Source organism: Lichenostomus cassidix, chromosome 6 (genome assembly GCF_008360975.1).
Source record: "Lichenostomus cassidix isolate B80296 chromosome 6, HeHo_3.0, whole genome shotgun sequence".
Lineage (NCBI taxonomy): Eukaryota > Metazoa > Chordata > Aves > Passeriformes > Meliphagidae > Lichenostomus > Lichenostomus cassidix.
Genome location: NC_139487.1, coordinates 24713990 through 24734035, shown reverse-complemented (window position 1 = coordinate 24734035; position 20046 = coordinate 24713990). Strand labels below are relative to the sequence as shown.

At 42.0% G+C, this 20046-nt stretch overlaps 1 protein-coding gene across 2 annotated transcripts in view; it reads right to left on the bottom strand.

Moving 5' to 3' along the window:
- Positions 1-15459, bottom strand: part of TSPAN14 (tetraspanin 14) — a 36170-nt gene extending 20711 nt beyond the window's left edge. Inside the window, exons 1-2 of one of the 2 annotated variants that reach the window (XM_085064084.1) lie at positions 15360-15459; positions 17-114 (exon numbers count right to left, since the gene is read on the bottom strand). In XM_085064084.1, the coding sequence (XP_084920210.1) occupies positions 17-97 (81 nt within the window). In that variant the 5' untranslated portion in view covers positions 98-114; positions 15360-15459. Of the gene's footprint in view, positions 1-16; positions 115-14663; positions 14796-15359 lie in introns of those variants that run through there. The other variant, XM_085064083.1, reaches the window with a different exon arrangement.
- Positions 15460-20046: the final 4587 nt, after the last annotated feature.

Below are 20046 nucleotides of genomic sequence, written 5' to 3'. Positions count from 1 at the left end.
TACATTTTGTACTCACCCAAAAGACAATGTTGTAGCTGAAGAGCAAATATTTGTACCAACAGCTGACTTCTGCATTAGAATATCGGTAATAGTGCATCTTCTAGAGCACAGCGTCTGCACAGAAAAGAAAGAATGAGAGGGATTAGGTAAAGCTTTCAAGAATTAAGAATTTTTTCCAGGTCTCTCTTACTCTGTTAAGAAATGGAGTACAGTAACCTTCACATAACCATATGCCATTCAGAGGTATTTTCAAAGTCAGCTCAAACTTCCACTGACCCTAAACTTCCTTTCAGTACTTTTTGCTCAATAATTCTATGTTTAAGCATCTTAATGTTGTAACACCCACAAAGGCAACTCACTAAACAGTTAGCCTAGGAAGATCTGCATCAGCAAGTTGACATTCATCTGCCTTCTCACTCTTTCAAAACCATTTTACTTCTGCAGACAGCTGCTTGGCATTATCCACAAACCCTGTGGATTGTACATCTAGCAGTCCAGTTAGCAAGATGTCCAAAGTGGTTACCTAAAATCTCAGTGTCTATAGATTGCTAAGTAGAAGACGTAGTTGTATCCAGCCTCTTCCATACTGGATTGTTCCTTTACCAAATCATATCCTGTAGGAGATTTTATTCTCAAGAACTGAAGTCTCACCATTTAAGAGCTGATCTGCTCTGTGGAATTTGGTTTGCTTCCTTACACACACTAGAGAGATAACATTCGGCTGCAACTCTTGCTCAAATATTTCAGAGAACTACAGCTGTTCTGAGTACCATAACCAAACCACCTCTGCAGAAATGCCATGCATAAGACAAACAGAGAACAAGCTGTTAAATTCAGAGCAGGAGTGAGCACTTGCACAGCCCTCACATTCTGGACAGCTGAGCTCTGCCTAACTGACAAGCAGCATTTCAACCCTTCACTTGCCTGAGGTAGATGTCAGTGAAAGGTTTGCAAAGGGAAGGAAGCAAGAACAGAGAATTTTCAACCTCCTAATTAAGAAAAAGTACTGTGCCACCCTGGTCATTCACAAACAGCATGCACAAACCAAGCCTACCAATTAAAGTCTGAAATCAAGACCATGGAATGGACAACTGAACTGCACCACACTCACAGCTATGAGAAGGCAAAGTTTTTTGTTTTTTTTTTTTAAAGCAATCTGCACCTGAGTATAAAAAACATTCCCACTTAAAGAAGAAACAGAAGTAAATACCTCTCAGCTTTGAGAATCCCATTCAATACAAAGAACAGCTTGCTTTATATCTTTCAAGTGAAATACCAATTCTGTTCCATTACAATTATGGACTACTACCACCAGCATTTTAATGAAGGAAGTTATTTTTTGAAATCTCAACACAACCATCTCAAGCCATACTTTCAACTTCTTTTCCCCCCCTGAAGTTAAAATAACTTAATATCTTAAAATAATAAGACCAAGAACACAAAACAGACATCTCCAGTCCACAAGACCATTAACAGATTCCATGCATTGATTTTTCCATCCAGAGGTCTTTTCATGCCAGGTTTTGCTTCCACCAGGAAGCACACTGAGAGTCCCTCCTTGGTCCAGACAAACTACCCATCCCTCTACACGTTCATTCAGGAAGTTTCTTTACTGCTCAACCAAATGAAAATAGTTTTTCAGAAACACCAAGACCATGCAGAAAAATCTAAGCAGGGTACATTTTGGTAGAATACTCCATAACCTTAAGCTGCTGTAGGAAAAAACCCAATTGGAAAGTCATGTGACCTAGCATAGCTAAGTAAGATTGCAAGACTTGTGGACAGAGAATAATTTATGGTTTTTTCATGCTAAAATGGCCTAGATGGGCACAAGAAAAATTTTCAGATCCCAGGGTTAGTTAGTAGTTATTGTACAAGACATACTGACCCACTTGATATGAAGTAGATTAATTTATACATAACAAAGCCTATATAGCCTTCATGCATGTGCTATCAATGCTATCTATTGCTTAATAGATACTACCCACAGGCAACTCTAGATTAGCGCATTTGAAGAGACACAGAAGCAACAAAAAAGCCCCAAAACATTAAAAGAAGAAATTTCTTCTCCTGATTCCATATGAGGAGGAACAAAATTGAGTTAAGTCAGAATTAAAACATTTCTTCCTCAACAGCTCCAGTAAAGGTTTCAGTGGAAAGGCAGAGTCTGGGAAAAGACTGAAGTTTACATTGCACATTGTTACAAAACAGTACCTGTGAAACTTTTCAGACTAGAGAGTAGGAATTAATACTTGAGCTTGATATTTCTGGAGTTCAGATGTTGATTTCCACATAAATTTAACCAAACACTGAAAACAAGTTTTCTTTCTTCACCTTATAACTTCTAATGTGCAGTTCATTTACAGCAAAAAATACTTCAATTTTATTAAAACAAAGCAAATTGTACTTTATGGCAGAATAAGCAGGGACTGGAGAGGACCTTCCTACAAGTGACAAGATACCATACAAAATGAATTTTGTAACATACATTCCTAAGAAGTGGCGAGCTTGATTTCCTCACGCCTCATGCACAGGGTTCAGCTTTAGTTACTGACCTTTTCAACCCATCCAATGTTACAGACAACATTTAGGAACCTTTACAACTGTTATGAATCATAGCAAAGAACACTTGTTTAAGCACCACTTTCCTGCTTATCTAAGACCACAACTGAGAAAATATAAGAGAAGAAACGAAGTTTGATTTTTCCCAAGTTAATTTCACTTTCCAGCTCCAAATGGCAATTTGTATTTCAACAATCAATACTCAAACACTTGTCCAAGTCAGTAAATCTGATGTGCCTGGGGAAGAAAGGAAAGGGAGGGTACAAGAGCAGAATCCCACTAATCTGAGCAGAGTCCAAGACGCCATTTGCATGAGTGTAATCCCATTTTACAGCAGTACATTGGCTGCCAGTGCAAATATATTCTCCAGATGCAGACACACTGCGGTCTCCACCACTGTTCTGCCTCCCTCCCTGTGAAAATCAAGAACCTGGCAAAAGACAGAAGCAGCAACCACAAAATGCATGTAAGGAACGCTGCTTTTAGTGCCACTGCATCTACAAAAGAGAAGGCAGTAGGTCGCATCTAGCTAGCACATGATTAAATTTCACAAACATGAGGCTCTGCTAGACAAAGGGGCTTAAAACATAACCTGAGGCAAAATGGCAAGCACATCATTTCAGGACCTAAAGTACAAACTGAAGACTTACTTTTTGTTAGGTTACCCTCCCATTGGAACTTACATCTAACTGTTCAGTCCCAGCTTCGCTGAAACTATTCGCAGGAATAAGAGCATTAAAAGTATCCTTATTGATAAGTACCACTCCCCACCCACCTCCGTGTTTTGACCACCAGCTTGTAAGACATTTCTCCACACTTCAAACAACTGCTAAGATGCCCCAGTCAATACCAGTCACAGTACTTTAACAGAATGAAAAAGCAAAATAATTTTTTCAACATACACACTGCTTAATGCTTGGAGATGATGGAGGGGAGTGTATTACCAGTACTAGCAAGAAGCTGTCCCTTAACAGCACACAGCTCCTCAGACAGATTTAAGCTTCCACAAAACCTGCCTGTCCTAAGAGCTGATTTGACTTGCTCTGTGCTTACTCTCATCAGAATTCTTTTAGTGGTTCTTGACAGACCACTGATCACTGTATGGCTGGTATGGGAGTGGCATAAGAAATCTGAAGTGCAGGTATCTGATTTTTTCCCCTAACCTACAAACAAATGAAGCAGTCCACTCAAGGCTACACAGCCACGTTCCCCATGTTTACACTAAAAGCAGTCATACTTCCTAACAGAGAAGGCATCTGTTACCAGTCTAGAAATCTGCTATGTCAGTAATTCACTTCATTCACAGCACAGGCTGCATAGCTATGGTAAGGCAAAACTAAAAACACTTGGAAGATTAAAGTAGTATGTGGGCAGCAGAGACTAATAATGTTCTTTGCTGTGTTTCAGACAAAGCAAGTCACATTGTGTCAGCTGACAGTTGTCACCCACTCACAGCAATAGGAATTTCTAAAAATTAAATACAGAGCACTGCTGCTTTGGTAGAATATAATTTTGTCTTGGTGTTTACAGCTTTAGTGAGGGGGGGGAAAATGCAGTCATTCATCAAGAGGTTACTGCCATTTCCAAAGCTTTTCTACATCCACAATTCTACTCTTACCTTCATAATGCTACAGCAGTGAATATTTCTAACTCTCATGAAACAGATTATGTGATCTATTAACAAATCTAATGTGAATATACAAACAAATCCTTACGGATGTTAAGTCCAGAACAACTGAAACTAAGTTTCTTGATTTAGGTCCACAAATTCTTTTAATCCTCTGGAGGCATTTACCTTACAAGGCAGACCTAAGTCACACTGAAGTCCCACAATCAGTCAATACTGCCACTATATACAGAGTACTGATCCCCTTCCCTGCCCCTCCTAAAATCCACAGCCATTAATCAACCTACTCAGTGGAGCAAACAACCACATGGCAAATCATGTAGCAAATCTTCAGATCAATTCTGTAATGTTGTACCTCACACCAAAAAGTAAACAGCTTTAAGGCTTCCAATCTACCTTTCCAGAGCATTTACAAATGCCAGTGTGGGGGCAGCCAGGAGGTGGCAGGAGAACAAAGATGGGAAAGCAAAAGCAGTGGTAGCTTGAGGGTGCTCATGGAAATGCAGCATCCCTCTGGTGCCAGTCGATAGCAGCACCACAGGTACACCTCACATGAAGCTAACACACCAAAAACAGATGAAGCTGAGGGAACAGGGGCACAACCAAGGCAAGAGGAAAAGAAAAAAAATTCATTTGTCAAGCTGTTTGCTGCTCCACCATTGTTCATCCATCTAAAGCATCACATCTATATGAAGCTGGTGGAGAAAATGAACAAAGTCAGAAGAAGAATATGCTGAGGAGCAAGAATTTTTAAAATACAGCAAGAGATGTATTTTGGCCTATGACTTGTTTTGATATGACTCCTGAATTCCATTACTCCATCAATACCAAATCTATACCAAAAAGCATCAGTTCAGTCAGTCATTAAAAACAATTGTCATTCTTTGAAGGTGCACAATCATTAGGGGTTTTTGTGAAGGTAAAACAAGGCCTTATCCCTGACTAGGAATAATTCAGAGATATTCTTAGGACCTTCTAAAAACAGAACAACTAAGTGGCACCCATAGACTGCTCTTGCCACATCCTAGACAGAAGTTGACCACCAAAGGCAACAATGTTCAGTAAAGTATCTGGGTGCTAGCCATCAACCCTTCACGTGTAGGGGCTGAGATGGCACAACAAAAAGGGAAGAAAAACTGAAAGGATATTATGTTCTTACAGACTAATCTGTTCCTGGAAGCAGAGACAGTAGTCCTGCTGATGATTCAGTAACTCCAAGCAAGCATACGTCATTTTGCAATTTTATCTCCAAGGAAATCAGACTAGAGCCTCAAAAAGAAAAGACAAGCTTCTCTTAGGGAATACAAATGTAGTTTATTTACTTCTGCTGCAGTCCACATGAACAGAGAAATATCTGCTCCTTCTTAGAAGAAACCTGAGGATTAATCAACAAAAGGGTGGTTTTCATAGCCTGAAAGGCTCATGATGAAAGACAGATGCCATTAATGTTTCACCAGAAAAATAATGGCAAGCAACAAATCTCAACGGAAAACATGGGCAAAGCCAGACAGAATTCTTAAGACATCAACTTTTGAAGCCCTCATTTTGTGCTGTACTGAAGACTCAAAGTCCTCAAAGCATTTGAAGAATATTTCAAGCACAAGTTACTCCAGTGTAAGCACTAAAAAATAATCCCTCAGAGAAGGACAAATCCCCAATCGATTGGGAAGGGTTTCATGTTTCAGTGACCAAGCTTTGCTCTATTACTACAGCACAAACTACAACTTAGAAAAGCTTGTCAGAAACATACACCAGTGTTTCCAAACCCCAAACAAGGAAGCAGCGATTCAGAGGAGCTCCACTTCAGGTCTCTCTATAACTCACACTCAAGTTATGTTGTGCTTTTGGCCAAGCCACTACTCTGTGTGGATGAGTTGCATCCAAAATACCATGTAAGTACTCTGAACTCAGAGCAACACTCACAAAATGGACATTCCAAATTCGAAGGAATAAGCTATGTGGTCATCAAGAACCTCCCCTTAACTCGCCACTTGACTAACATCACCAATCCTTTGGCACAAAGGCTGTACACTGCACAACTGTAATTCAAGGAGCTACTCAAACTATGATTCATGGAATATTTTCAGCTCCATTTGATGTCTTAAACTAACAGAACTACACTAAAGGAACACTTGAAAAAGGCAAGCAGAATTCAGTACTGTTCCCACCGCAACTTAAAAACAGAGAGAGGACAGCAGCAGTTTTAACAATGTCACTTTTCACTGTTCTTTATACAGAAGCTACAAAAGATATAGTTGGCTGGCCTTGATTCCCTGTATAGAAGTATTTATTCCTCTTCAGCAAAAAAAGCTACTACTAATGTTTAAAAAAAAAAAAAACCAGAAAACAAAAGAAGTTCCAAAGATTCCATATTTTCATTTATACAAACTGGTCAGAATGCAAGTCAATGACACTGTACAATGGAAGTCTTGACACTGTAAATTCAAACTGCAAATATTTTTTGTTATTGACACTGAGGAGGGGTACAACTCAATTATCCACAGAATTTTAGTACATTTATGCTAATTCTGCTCCACTGACCTCAGGTCCACTGAAGTAGTAACTGAACAGGTAAAATATTTTCTGCTTCAACATCCAGAGGTGCTTGGCAAAGGTACCAACTAAAAGTCAAGGATCTCTTACCTAGCCCAAGGAAAATCTGCTCAAAATAGCTGACTGCAAATAAAGCATATACTCCACATTCTGACTTAAAGCAAAAGAGAGCACAGGAAACACAAAAGGAAATGTTATATGTAAACTTCATCTAAAAGCCAGCAATTTTCCAAACATGAGGAGAGCACAGTAGAAGAGAGAAGGATCCTTTTGTAAGCTATCCATCTCTTTACTAGTATTTAAGAGAACAGCAGGAGCACAGGATGTAGGGCCTTCACTGACCTTATCCTCAAAAGCACTATTGAATAAACCTCTGGAGTTAAAACTCAGTTGTATTACATCAGAGTAAATGAAAACAACACTACATACTATCACTACAGTTAAAAAGATGCCTCGTTAACATTTTAGGAAAGTTTAGAAAAATCTTGCATGTGTATGAAAAATTTTCTTTAATAAAGCTATTGACCAGTTTCATCTGAGTAAGACCTTGCCTGTGCTGCAACTTATTCACTATACACAAGCCACAAGTCATACTTTCGTTTCACTTCACAGAAAGTTCAGATATTGGGAAACATATAGAAGTGAGTTAGCCATTCTGAGGAGGAATTTATTCACCCTAGGGTGCAAAACCTGTTACAACAGGCCAGAATAATCTTAGTTGACCCAAAGTCCTCAGCTGCTTTCTACTACACCTCATGAGAGCAGATACACACCCACTCCTTGTAACATCAACAGTTCAAGGCAAAACTCAGAGCCTTAATTTAAAAGAAGCATGTAATTTGATTTTTTTTTTCCTTCCAACACAAGGTTTTGGAACCCTTACAAAGTAAATATCTTATCTGAGGAGCCAGAACTTCCAGTCTGGGGAATAATTTTACTTCTATTTAGTAATCCAACAGTAACAGAACCTATTCCATACATTTTGTCTGCTCCCTCCCATACCCCCATATCATAAAAATAAGTCATAACTTAGAGGAAAAGACAGGAAGCCACCAACTTTCTTTGCTGACAAATACACTTTCTTTAGAGAACATCTTAAACTTTTATACATATTCTGACTTTCCTCCACTTCCAAGAATGCCACTTGTTCAGTCTCCAGTTACATTTCAGTCAAAAAGACTATACCTTCATTTTCTCTTTTCATAAGAAAAAACCCAAGAGACTGGTTATAGCAATACACAATAAAGAAGTGATGACCATATAATTTGCTTTGGGTTTTGTGGTTTGTTTTCTTAAAAATGTTCCTCACTTTGGATATAATGTGCAATCTGTTCACATCCACACCATATCTCTTAGCCTTCACACTGAATATTCCTCTATACAAATTTACATATATAAACATATAGATTACATATATTAATAGAGATATTTATTTTAACATTTTAAACCATATCAAGGTATTTCTTAGTTTAAAAAAATAATAAAATTTCTAGTGTTGAAATCTGATCTCCAGTAATGAGCATGCCAAGAAATGACTGCATGTATCTGTATATACTAGTTACATTCATCATGTGTTCTGTTTAAACAATGCTGTCTCCATGTCATGGAAACATGATGTGGAGTTCAACCCATAAAACCTCTTTTTTTTCCTCCCCTCCCACCCCAGTTAACAGGGCCTATGCCTTCACCACCAGAGGAACACTCATTCCAAATAAGCATCCTCCCAGTACCAGGGAGTGCTACTTATTGGGGAAATGCATGTAGGGTTTGGGAACAATGGGGGACAATGCTCTCAAAGCTTTTTTTTTTTGCTGTCCTCCACCTCCAGCAACTGCATTTAAAACTCAATCCAGACAGCCTTATTTTACTTGCCAAGGATGACAATCACCAGTTTACAAGCCACAAGACAAAATGGCTCTTTGTGGCCACGTAGACAGCTCAACCACCACGTATTTCATCTCTTTACCTACTTTCTGGAAAAGAAACACACTCATTTAACAAAATGAAACTTGCAAAATCCAACTAGCTCTCCAGCAGAATAAGTGTCTCGGCCAAAATAGCTATGAACAAGCTAATGCTTCAGGAGATACAGCAAGTAGGTTTGCAGAGCACCCTGCACACACTACCACATCACAGAGAAAATATTAAAAAGACAAAAATCAATGCTGCTTCAGGACAAGCCCGTGCATGAACAGCTCCAGCCCTTCCCCCAAAAGCCAGTGTTCTGGCAGGTCGTGAGAAAGCCTGGACTGTCTCGCCCAAAGTCTCTGCATCCGCCCCTGGGGAAGGAGGAAAAACAGGCTTTCCACCTCGCAAGATGATGCCAAGAACAACACTGTGCCATTTAGAGATCAGGGCAACAAAGGCTGTGAAGGTTCACAGCCAGTGCTCCTTCCAACGCAGACCTCACTCTCTGCAACAGGTAATTACAAACACACCAGCAGAATTAGAAGGTGCAGAACTCAGACACAAACACTTCTTAATCTGTGCCTTTAATAAAGCGAAAAACATACCTCCTGATGGAAAAAAATGTGCCAACACAGGAAACTGCCATCTGAACAGGCTGACAGTATGACTGTCACACAAGCACCACAGCTCAGATAAAACAACAAGGAACAGAACACCTTCCCTTATTTGCCCCAGCAGGACAAGACCTTCCAGTTGAACACCCTCTTGTTTTGCAGAAGCAGACCACTATGACCACTCTGCCAAAATACCCTTTGCAACCTCAGCACACTGGACACTTTGCAAAGAAAGCCGCCTTGCTGTCTTCCAAGAGTCATCTCACCACTTGCTTTCCAAGAGTCATCTCACTAATTGCCTCCATTAGTTTCAAGTCAGACAACTTTTTTGATGAACTTTCCTGCTCCACAGGCTTGCCATGCAGCCAAACGGAAGTAACTCAGTACTCAGGGCAGGGTAGAAAGCTTTGCTCTTCTGTACCCTTTAACAGATACAGCTATACCACTGTAGGCATATTTCACCCCCATGAAGTACTTCCCTGAGCACCATTTAGTAACAAATTGTTGAGGGAAAAGCCATGTGCATCAAAAGAATCAGCTCCATATCATGGCAGTCAGAAGCCACTGTCACATCAAGACCAAAGTCCAACCTCCCAGGTGTCTTCCTTCAGATTCAAGTTATTTGAGGCTATTCCCTTTCCTTTCTAGAAACTCCAGGAGTTTCTAGATCTCAGTGAACATATTTCAGCACCCATTTTATGCCCCAAAGCAAGAATACACCACTTGCCAAGCTGAACAAATGACATTTTTTAAAATATTGAAATTCACTGCATTCAGCTGCCTCCAAATACTATGCTTCATGCTGTAGCTGCAAGTGCAGTAACTCAAACACCTGACTTTGTTACCTTCAAGTCCATCAATTATTTAGAGAAAACTTCATTCAAGAGAGACTCAAGTATGAATTATTTAGTCTTTCAGCAGGAAACAAAAACCATTAGAAGAGGAAAGAAAGATTTCTGGAAAGGGCTGTTGGGCCACATGAAAACATACATGGGGTTTTACACTAACAGCCTGCCTGAAACAGAACGAGAATGTCAAAATAAAACAACCCCTCAAGCCAAAAGCTCACCAGGTGCCTGAGCCAATTAGTGCCAAAGAGCCCAACTACATCGGGGGTTTCAGAACAGACCTTCACAGGGAAGACTTTTATCAGTTTGGTGTAAATGTATGTTCTCTAGTCTGGGAGCATAAACCAGAGAGAAGCTTTTTCATAATACCACAGAAGCTCTTTCACAATACCAAGACAACATTCAACAACGCTTACTACAAAGATCACGGGGAAGCAGAGCCCTGTGTTTATTACACCTTTGCCTTTCCCACTCAGGTTCAGATTAAGGATGAAGACAGGCCTAAGAGTTTCAGCTTTTGCACTTCTAAAGACAATGACACAGAAAGAGCTCTGAGAAGAAACACATGTAAGCAGGAATCCCAGATAAGAACAGAAATTTTTCCACTCACACAGATCATACATAAGCTGTACCACAATGAAAAGGATAAAACACTGTTGCTTTGCTCCCAGAGAGTTGAAGAAAGACAGGAAACACTGAAACAAAACAAGTGCTGGTCCCCACTGCCAAACAGGGGCTGAGGCATACTTTGAACCAGAAAGGAAAATAAACTTATTTTTAAATCCAGCTAAGAGCCCTGGGTTTGGATATAGTTCCTATTGTGGCCAGCATATTTTATCTTCATTTGTTAAAGATTTTCTGCACAAGTGATAACAGAATTCACATGTGAATAATCAAGCAAAGTAGTACTTCTCTCTGAGGGTTACAATTCCAAGATTTAGACAAGATTGGTCAAAAAGGTTAGCAAAAGCCTGGCTATTCAAGGCAGTGGTTTTAACTGCAAACATCACAATCCCTTATACAGCCAATTTTTAAGGACTACCACTTTTGTAGGTGATCCTCAACACCTGCACTTTGCTGTTATCCTCACCTGTGACATTCCCAAAATAGAAGAATTTACCCCACAATGATTTTTCAGCCCACTGACCATCTGAAAGTAGATTTTATACAGGATAAAGTTGTTTTGCAATGCAGAAAAATTTCAAATATGAGACATTCAGCCATATTTAAGTAGTTAAATTATGGCTGCATTTAAAATTAAGTCATCAGAGCCTAGACATTTCAGCCCCTCCCTTTCTTTTTAGATTGCTAAATCAAAATTCAGATTTCTGCATTCTTGGGAGGAACCAAACTGTTACTCTTTAAAACACACACATATCTAACCTTGATAAGCTTTAGTCTGATTATTTCTTGACATCATTCTTAACCTCTAGGCTTTTGTCTGAGCACGAGTCAAAGGGTCAAGGAGAAGGCTCCTACTCCTGCCCAAACTGTGCCAGGGCTGAAGGGAACATCCCTACCTCCACCCAAGCCACTAACACCACAGCTTTGGAAGAGCCATGGACTTTAGGACTGGGCAATACCAGTGAGGAAGACACACAACCATCCTTGGGATGTACAATCAGATACCATCTAGAAATAACCGCTGCTTAATTCTGCTTTAGCAACAGCCTGCACCATTTACTGTTCGAAGGTCTAATTTACTTTATCTGAGCTACTTCAGCTTAAAGCAAAATGAGAACCACAGCACTTTCATGGATTTCTTTGAATTGCAGCCCTCAGCCTTAGAAACATACCACAGGTGGCAAAGTACGAAAGTCTATTCTTCCCAAAACCAGGAAGTTTTGACACGGGAAGGCACAGTGCAAAGCAGCATGGCACGAAGAGCCCACAAGTAAAGTGTCTGATATCCACACATTTTTCCATACCCCACCCAGGTGAAAGTTTTTGTAAAAGCAAAAAATTACATAAAGGGAGGATCTGTGGAACAGTTTTGAGAATAGCTCTGTGAACTCCACTTCCCCTCACATATACCCCAGTGAGAATTCTAAACTAACAAACACAGTGAGACTAAAACAAGAGTTTTCATTTATTCACACTTATCAGTGCTCAAACTGAGCCACACCTAATCCACATAGGAAACGACAGACTATGAGAAGTAATCGTTTTTCAGAAGAAAAATTACTCCCCCTCCCCCGCTTTTTACTGAACACCCGTTTACAGGTAATGGCACACTGGTAGCCACCCACTAAAACTTCACAAACTAAATATAAATATCCTCTAAGAAAATAAGAAGTCAGCCTCCAAACAAAGAAATCCAATGGATCAATATTACTCTGTTATTCGTTAGAAACAAGCATACAACTTAAACTTATTCCTCATCCAGATATAACCAAATTCATAAAACATCATGTCAACAATTTTCTTGCAACATCCAAGAAGAAGTTATGCCTTCAATACCAAAGAAAGTGTCCCAATTAAACAGCATCTTAGGGCTCAGAGCAAGGGCTTTTTATGGTCCTTCCATTAAGTATTACAAGGCCTAACGCTAGCAAAAGGTAGCCCAGAACACACCCCCTTGCAGTCCTGTTAGGTATGTTACCTATGTGAAAGCTCTGCACAGGCACTGCTCCTAGCAAAAGATCTTACCTTTTCCTTCTTTTCTGCCACCCTCCCACTCCCCAAAAGGAGGCAGGAAGGACAGGAAAGGGGCTTTAAACAGGAAACAGTAAGATTAATTTTTCTATAATACACTAAATGTCAGGCAAAGCCTGACCCCAGAAACAAAAACAAAACTCAATTAAGACTTAAGTGAGTTTTCCTCTGATTTGGGGACTGGAGATAACACTTCAACACAAAGGAAGCTAACTGGATCAACTTACGCTAAAAAAAAAAAAAAAAAAAAATCACAGATCCCACACCAACCAGAAAAGCAGCTTTCATGATTGCAATTTAGATCTAGACTGCACCTTTAACAAGTCCACCTGGGAGTAAAATCAGCAAAAATAAAACAAAATGCCAACCATGTCATTTATTTGCATATTGCATTTATATTGAAAAAACATTTCCAAACTTTTGGATAGCTATTTCTAAAAAAATTCCTGTTTCAGTGGCATTATAGTTTTGAACACGGCAATCTTCTAAGGAAAGGCAACAACACTATATTCTTCCCTCCCCACCCTCCAGAGCTAAAAGGACATAGATCACACCCTAAAAGTACTTTCTTCCAGTGTCACTAGCCAAGAAAAAAGAACACCATTCCACCAATATAAATGTCCTGAATTCCTTAAAAAAAAAACAAAAAAACAAACCTACACAAACAAAAAAACAAAAGCTGCAAAGTTGTTTCTGCCACAGCTCATTCCTACTTCACACCAATGACTAGACTTGAATTCCCACCTGATCCCTTCTCTCAGCACACAATTCTTCTGTCAAGCAGATAGTGCTAGCACCTCAACCTTCCACACCAAAGCATTTCAAGTTTCACACATTTATTGTGAGTATAAAGGGTCTCAGCACTGATGCCTTACTCCCTGCTAGAGCCAGAAAAGAGATAGATCATCTCACCAGAGAGCACTTAGGAGCACTTAAGCTACACCCTGTGCTTCCATTCTCTAGGAACTGCTTTCCTTCCATTTTATCCAGAGTTCTAGGTGACGAGGCTTATGTCGCTGTAACAAACAATCAAAAACCCAAGCAAATAAAAAAGCAGGAAGAATCTCGTCCTGCCAGTTATTTTAAAATATCCTTCCCTCCTCCACCACCACCTGCTTAGAAGACCTAGTATAGGAAGATCAAACAAGTAGCTTCTTTTACGGCATGGGTTAGGTTTCTTTGTGGGGGTTATTTATCTCTTTTTTTATTCAGAATGTCTCAAAATGAAACCGCTAAGTTTACAAAAAGTTCTGAAGGTAATGCAAGAGCCAAAACAAAACTGACCAGAGGTGGAGCATCCCCTCTGGTACCCCCGCAATCCACCGCCGGGCCTGTTCGGCAGGAGCCTGAAAGGGGGTCAGAGAGGTCACTCACTATCACAGCCTAGAGGCAATTAAAGTTAAAATATTTCTAAATTAAGTCACGGCCCTCAACCCTTACAGCCACTGTGCCGTCGCTCCCTCTGAACAGCTTGGGCTCAGGGCATGGTCTGGCGGCAGTGGCGGAGAACGGAGCAGTCAAACTCTGGCTGCAGCACTCCAAAAGGCCTTTCTCTATTATTTTCATTTATTTATTTTTATTTTTCTCCCTCACGGCACCTCAACCAGACAAGCTAGCGCGAACTCGCAGAGGAAGCCTCAGCCGGCCTCTGGGGCTTCCTTTAATGGCCAAGGACAATGGCAGGGGCTCGCCATAGCCCTGCGCTGCGGGGAAACTTGGGCAGCCTCAGGCTGCTCCCGCACGGCTCGGTGGCCGCCAGCCCCCAGGGGATGCTGCAGGGAGCAGCCGTGCTCCGGGGAAAAGGGGTGTCGGTGCTTCAAGACGGGGAGAGAGACAAAGGGGCACTGCGGACGGCGCGACCCCCGGGGCAGCCGGCGGGGACGGGCAGCGACTCACCGGGGCAGCAGCCTGCTCGCTAAGTTTCTCCGAGTTGGGCGGAGGGCGAGGCGGCGGTCGGCGCAAGCGGGGATCTCTCCGCTGCCTCGGCTAGTCCATGGACACGGCGGCGCGCCGGACCGTCCTCCCCGCGTCAGCTCGGCCGGTGCGCCAGGCGTCCCCGCCAGCCGTGCCCTTGCGCCAGCCGCTCTCCCGCCGGGCCGAGGCAGCACGGAAATGCAATGTCCCCGGCCACGCCCGCTCCGCACGCAGCCGTGCTCTACACAAAGAGGGCGTGTAGGAAACCTAGCTCTGCCTCCGGACCCCCCGGCTCTTGGCGGATTCGCCCGCTGTAACCCTCCTGGCAGACGTTCCCGGCGCACCCCCGGGGCCGGGCGGAGGCTGAGGGCGCCAGCGGTCCCCGCCCCGCGGCGGGCGGGAGCAGCCATCCCTCACGGTCCCTCCCCCGCTACCCTGGGGCGGCTCGGCAGCCGGGGGAGAGCTCGGCCCCTCGGCCTGGCCCGCGGCTTTGTTATCTCGGACTCGTCCCCGCCGCGGCCCTGCGGAAGGGGCTCAGCCCAGCCCGCATCGCCTCGGCTGAGGGAGCGCAGCACAGCCCTCAGCGGCGCCTCTTACCCCCTCAGGGCGTTCGGAACATGAACCGGCGTGTCACCGACAGCACACGCCGAGCAACACTGAACGCACGGTCGAGCCTACCTGGAAAGCCAGAAGGCGAAGGAGAAACGTAAAATAAAATGATCCCGAAGGGTGTTTTGAGTCTTCAGGCGTCCCAGGGGTTTTACACCTCCCCTGAGAGGTGCTGAGAGGAGGGAGGGGAAGGGAGGGCTGAGCTATTTAAACCCGTGTAGTTGGCAAGTGATAGCTTCCACCTGAGGCAGACACCGCCTTTCATGTGGGAAATGCTCCCCTTCCGTCTAGCTTGGTTCCCAACCTTCACACACTCCTGCTCCCCTTCCAAACCTTATGATCTCTCTTGACACAGGGAAACACTTCTGTCACCTTCAATCCCCTCCTCATATATAGAGCAAAACTAACGTCTTCAGTGCCTCACTAACCGCGAAAATACATCTGTGTGCAGGAAGGCAAGGCCAAGGGAGGTAGTGCAGCAGCACACCTTCTCTTGCAGGCCGCTCCATGTTGTCTGCGCTTCCTTCACCTGCTCCAGCCCAGGGACTTTGAGGGATTTCTTATTCCCCTGGATCAGGAAGGAGCCCGCTCACAAAGACAGCAGCAATCCCACTGAAGTGAAAGGAACTGTTGAGCAATCGAATGGTGTGGGCTCAGCACTTCTCTTGTGTGCTAATTCTCCATTCATCAAAGCTGACAACCAAAAGCATAAGTAAATGCACATTTCCCCTCAGCCGCACCCTTCAGATGTCTGGGAAAGCAGATGCACACCAGTGTGTCACCCACTCACCCGTCATATTATCAAGATTCCTTCTCATTTCCTATATGCAATTATTTAAATAAATGGGGGGTTGGGTTTGTTTTGGCCTTTTGTTTGGTTTTGTTGTTGTTTTTTTTTAAAGGAGGGGACGTATTTGCCAGCCTCCCCCAACCTTGCTCAAGACTTCTTAGAAACCAAAGTAAAATTGAACTGAGTGTTAAAGCTGATAGAAGATGCTAGAAGACATACATTAATTTTAGGCAGGATCTAAGACGGGAAGGGGAGCTAGGAAAGGTCACTGGATTATCAGATGGTAAAAAGAACTAGAAGAGATCCTTTCCCCGTCTCAGAAGTACTGAAGTAATCTCACAGAGCACTGAGTCACATCTTCAGAAAGTCCAGAGCCAAGGCAGAAAGCTCTAGTATGCTGATTGTGTAAGAGATAGGAAGGTGATGCAATAGTAGCTGCTAAGATTCAACAGGGAAAATGGGAAATTTCAGGGAAATTCAGCAGCGTTAGGATGTAAGGACTGTGAAATTAGGAAGGGCATTCGTCGATAAAATAAGGTTCTCTTGCAATTTACCATTTGTAAAATGGCTAGTGTTAGCAGTTCACAGCATAGTTGAATTGACTGTGTTCACTGTTAGCATGGAGATAGTTCAAACAACCTCTCTGTGTCCCATTTATTTGCCTTTGACATTATCTGTGCACAGTGCTTCACTGTGTTGCCAAGAAAATTAGAGTAAAAATCTCATCCATCACAGAAACCATTAACTAAGTGCTATGGCAAATTGCAACACTTTTAAAAGACAGTCACTCCAGCAGTAAGAGGGTGTAATAATCCTGCAGGGATGAAAATGGGAAATCTGATTTTTTACTGAACATATGCACGCCGATGTTCATGTATGGTTTGTCAATGCTGTTTTCCTCTGACTGCTGCAAAACATCTTCTGAAATCAATGAATTCATCATGAGGAGTAGCTGGTAGAAAATGGCCTGACCAGAGCTATTCAACAACCAAACACCATTTTTCAGTGTAAAAAAAGTCTATTTATGGAGGGAGGCTTTCGGAAATCAGAGTTACAGTTGGAATTGTCATGTGGTTTTGGTAATTATGAGGTTAAGAGAGAGGGGTGTGTAAGCAAACAAAGCCCCCAGAAGCTACTGAGAGACCTCAAGCAGCTTTAAATACAAAGAAATCAGTAGCTGGACCTAAAAGAGAAAGCAGAAATATTTTAGGGAAAGCCTTTATAACATGTTCGGGATCGATCAGAAGAATAATAAATTAGGATGGAACTAGTCAGATAGCCAATAAAACTCGAGGGGATGAGGCTGAATCAGTGATTTAAGTTTGCCCCCCGTGCCGCGGCGTTTCCCCACCTCCCCCTGCTGTTACCAGTGGCTATTGCACCTCTCCGCTCCGCTCCCCTCCATGGCCCCTGACAATCCTGCGACTAAGGCAGCCACGCACACACCGGCAGGATCGGAAATCAGTGTCAAAACCAGCACAGATCAACTTTTGTAAGTATTACAGTGAGTCTGTTAATAATTTATTCCCTCCACAAGCACTTAGAAATATCTATATACCATAGACTATGACAGACAGTACAGTATATCCTTCCTTCCTTCCTCCAAGTTTCTTATTCTTGAAAGGAAAACGTCTATACAGGTGAAAAGGACGCAGGAGTGTCTTTTCCAACAGCTTTCTTCCAGCCGAATCGGGCTCTACAGTAGCCTGTTCCTGGAATCTGTTAAGCATATCTTATACTGCAGAACCCCCTCGTGTTCATCGCTCACCTGCATTTCGGCTGGGTAGCAGTGACATCCAGCGGTGCGGAGAGAAGTAGAAACCAGCTCATTTTTTTTCTACCATAGTGCACCATAGGAAATGCGTTAGAAAATGGCAGGGATCCCTCGGCATTCGTGTCTGGTTGTGGATATTCACAAATGGCACCAAGAGCAGGCAATTTGACAGCCATCAGAACAGACAACCCACAGGGGGAAACAAAAACACAGAGCCAAAACCCCATCTTTCTAATGGCCTTAAAAGGACACTGCAAATAGAAAATGCAGTTGGTTCAAATAAAAAGCAATTTCTTATATTACACCTACACCATTGACTTCACAGCATTTTCATTCTTAAAATATTTTTATTAACCTGGGTTATGTGCTGTAAAAAAATATAAATGGGCTGACAAACAAGAAAAAGTTGATTGAAATTAGTACAACAGAGTTTTTTTTCTCAAGCCCTACCCTTGCACTTTGTGCACTTTCCTACTGTCATGATCCATCTCCAAACTCAAAGATGAAAATAGAGTATCATACTGCATAGGTGAAAAATGTACATATCAGAATAACAAACAAATTTTTAGTTAATAGAATTTCCAGTAACAAGCTGAGTGTTGAACTGTGATGTGATATTTGATGTACTGAGAAGTGATTTAGACTTAGGCTACATGTCATGTTAAAAGAAAATAACATCAAAACATTAAATGCATACAAGGAACTGGGCCAGCAGAGGTAGCTGTTAGCACAACAAAATCAACAACTGTAAATTTTTTTTCAGTGAACATTCTAAATTCAGTCTGCAGTACTGGAAATTGACTTCGATTTCATTTGTTCTTCCTTTACTGTTTTGCTGTAATTTTAGTTATTTTGGACTGCCTATTTCCGATGGTTATTAACTGTTCCTAGCTGATATGCACCACCTTATTTCCTACCCTTCCCATTTTTATTTTGTCAACATGTGGTTCAGAAAGAATGAGTCAACTCCAAATAATCCCAAGGTTGTCTTAAAAAATAATCAGATTTATCAGTAATAATTTTTCAGAACAATTTCAAATGTCATTTTGACCTTCCAGAGCTCTAAATTTTGACTCCATTTCTGAAATACAGGGTTAGAAAACTTTGAAATACAGGTAAGCTTGAGTAACTTTCAAATCAAGAAGTGCATGAACTGTTTACGGGAATTAATACTGTTTAGAGCAGGAAAAGACCTTGGCTGACGTGGTGACTGTATACATGCCTCTGGGGAACCTGCCAGAACAGAAAACTTTCAGTTTCCACGAGTACTTTAATAAACTCAAAACCACTTCATGGATCTTTGTAAAAATGTTTTTACACTACAGGAACACTTCAGCATGTTTAGCATTAGTGTTTTATATGTTTGACAGCCATTATACTGCCAATAAGTGTTCTAAATGCGGGACAACATAGCGTCCTGCTTCTGTTTCCAGTTCCTTTGGGTAGGCTAAGAGCAGGGCTGCAGTCCCATGGCATCCTTGTCAACACCTAGGACTTCCTACAGTCTGACTGAAAGAATGGGCAGCCAGGTCTGACAGGGTAGAATTCAGTTGCATGTACACAACATTGTAAGGAGATGCTCTCCAGATTCAGCAGGTTTTATAGGCACATCACTTCAACTTCTTGAAATTTATCTGGCTTCTATCCCATGCTCCAAGGACTGTTTATGCTTTTCACATTTCATGTTTATGTGAAATGCATAAACAGCCCTTGGGACAAGGCCTGAAATGCAGGTCTAAGATCAGTACCTCCTTTACTGGTCTTTGTGCAAGATCTATTCTCTGCAAATGGCAAAGCATTCTAGTTCCCACGAGAAAGAGCACTCAGAACTCTACAGAAGCCATGATCCAGAATACTCCTGTTGTAAGATCTTTGTTATTCATAGCATCTTGCAACTGTAAGAAACCATAGCTCACACCCATTTCTTTTAGCATCTCTTGTGTTTCCCACCACTTGCACTCCCAAGTATCCATGTATGCCTAGAGACACTTACACAATGCTTTGAACTGTTTAAGGGCCTTGTGTCAGGCAAGCACACAATACCAGTACTGCTTTTCAGCACTAAAACCCAGGAGAAGAATCCCTCAGGCACAATTCTTTACTTCATGGAACAGCTTTGGCAGCTGCCTGGCTGCTGTGGATGCCATTCCATAGAGCTCAACGCCAGCCAGGCATTCTATATCTTTGAGACT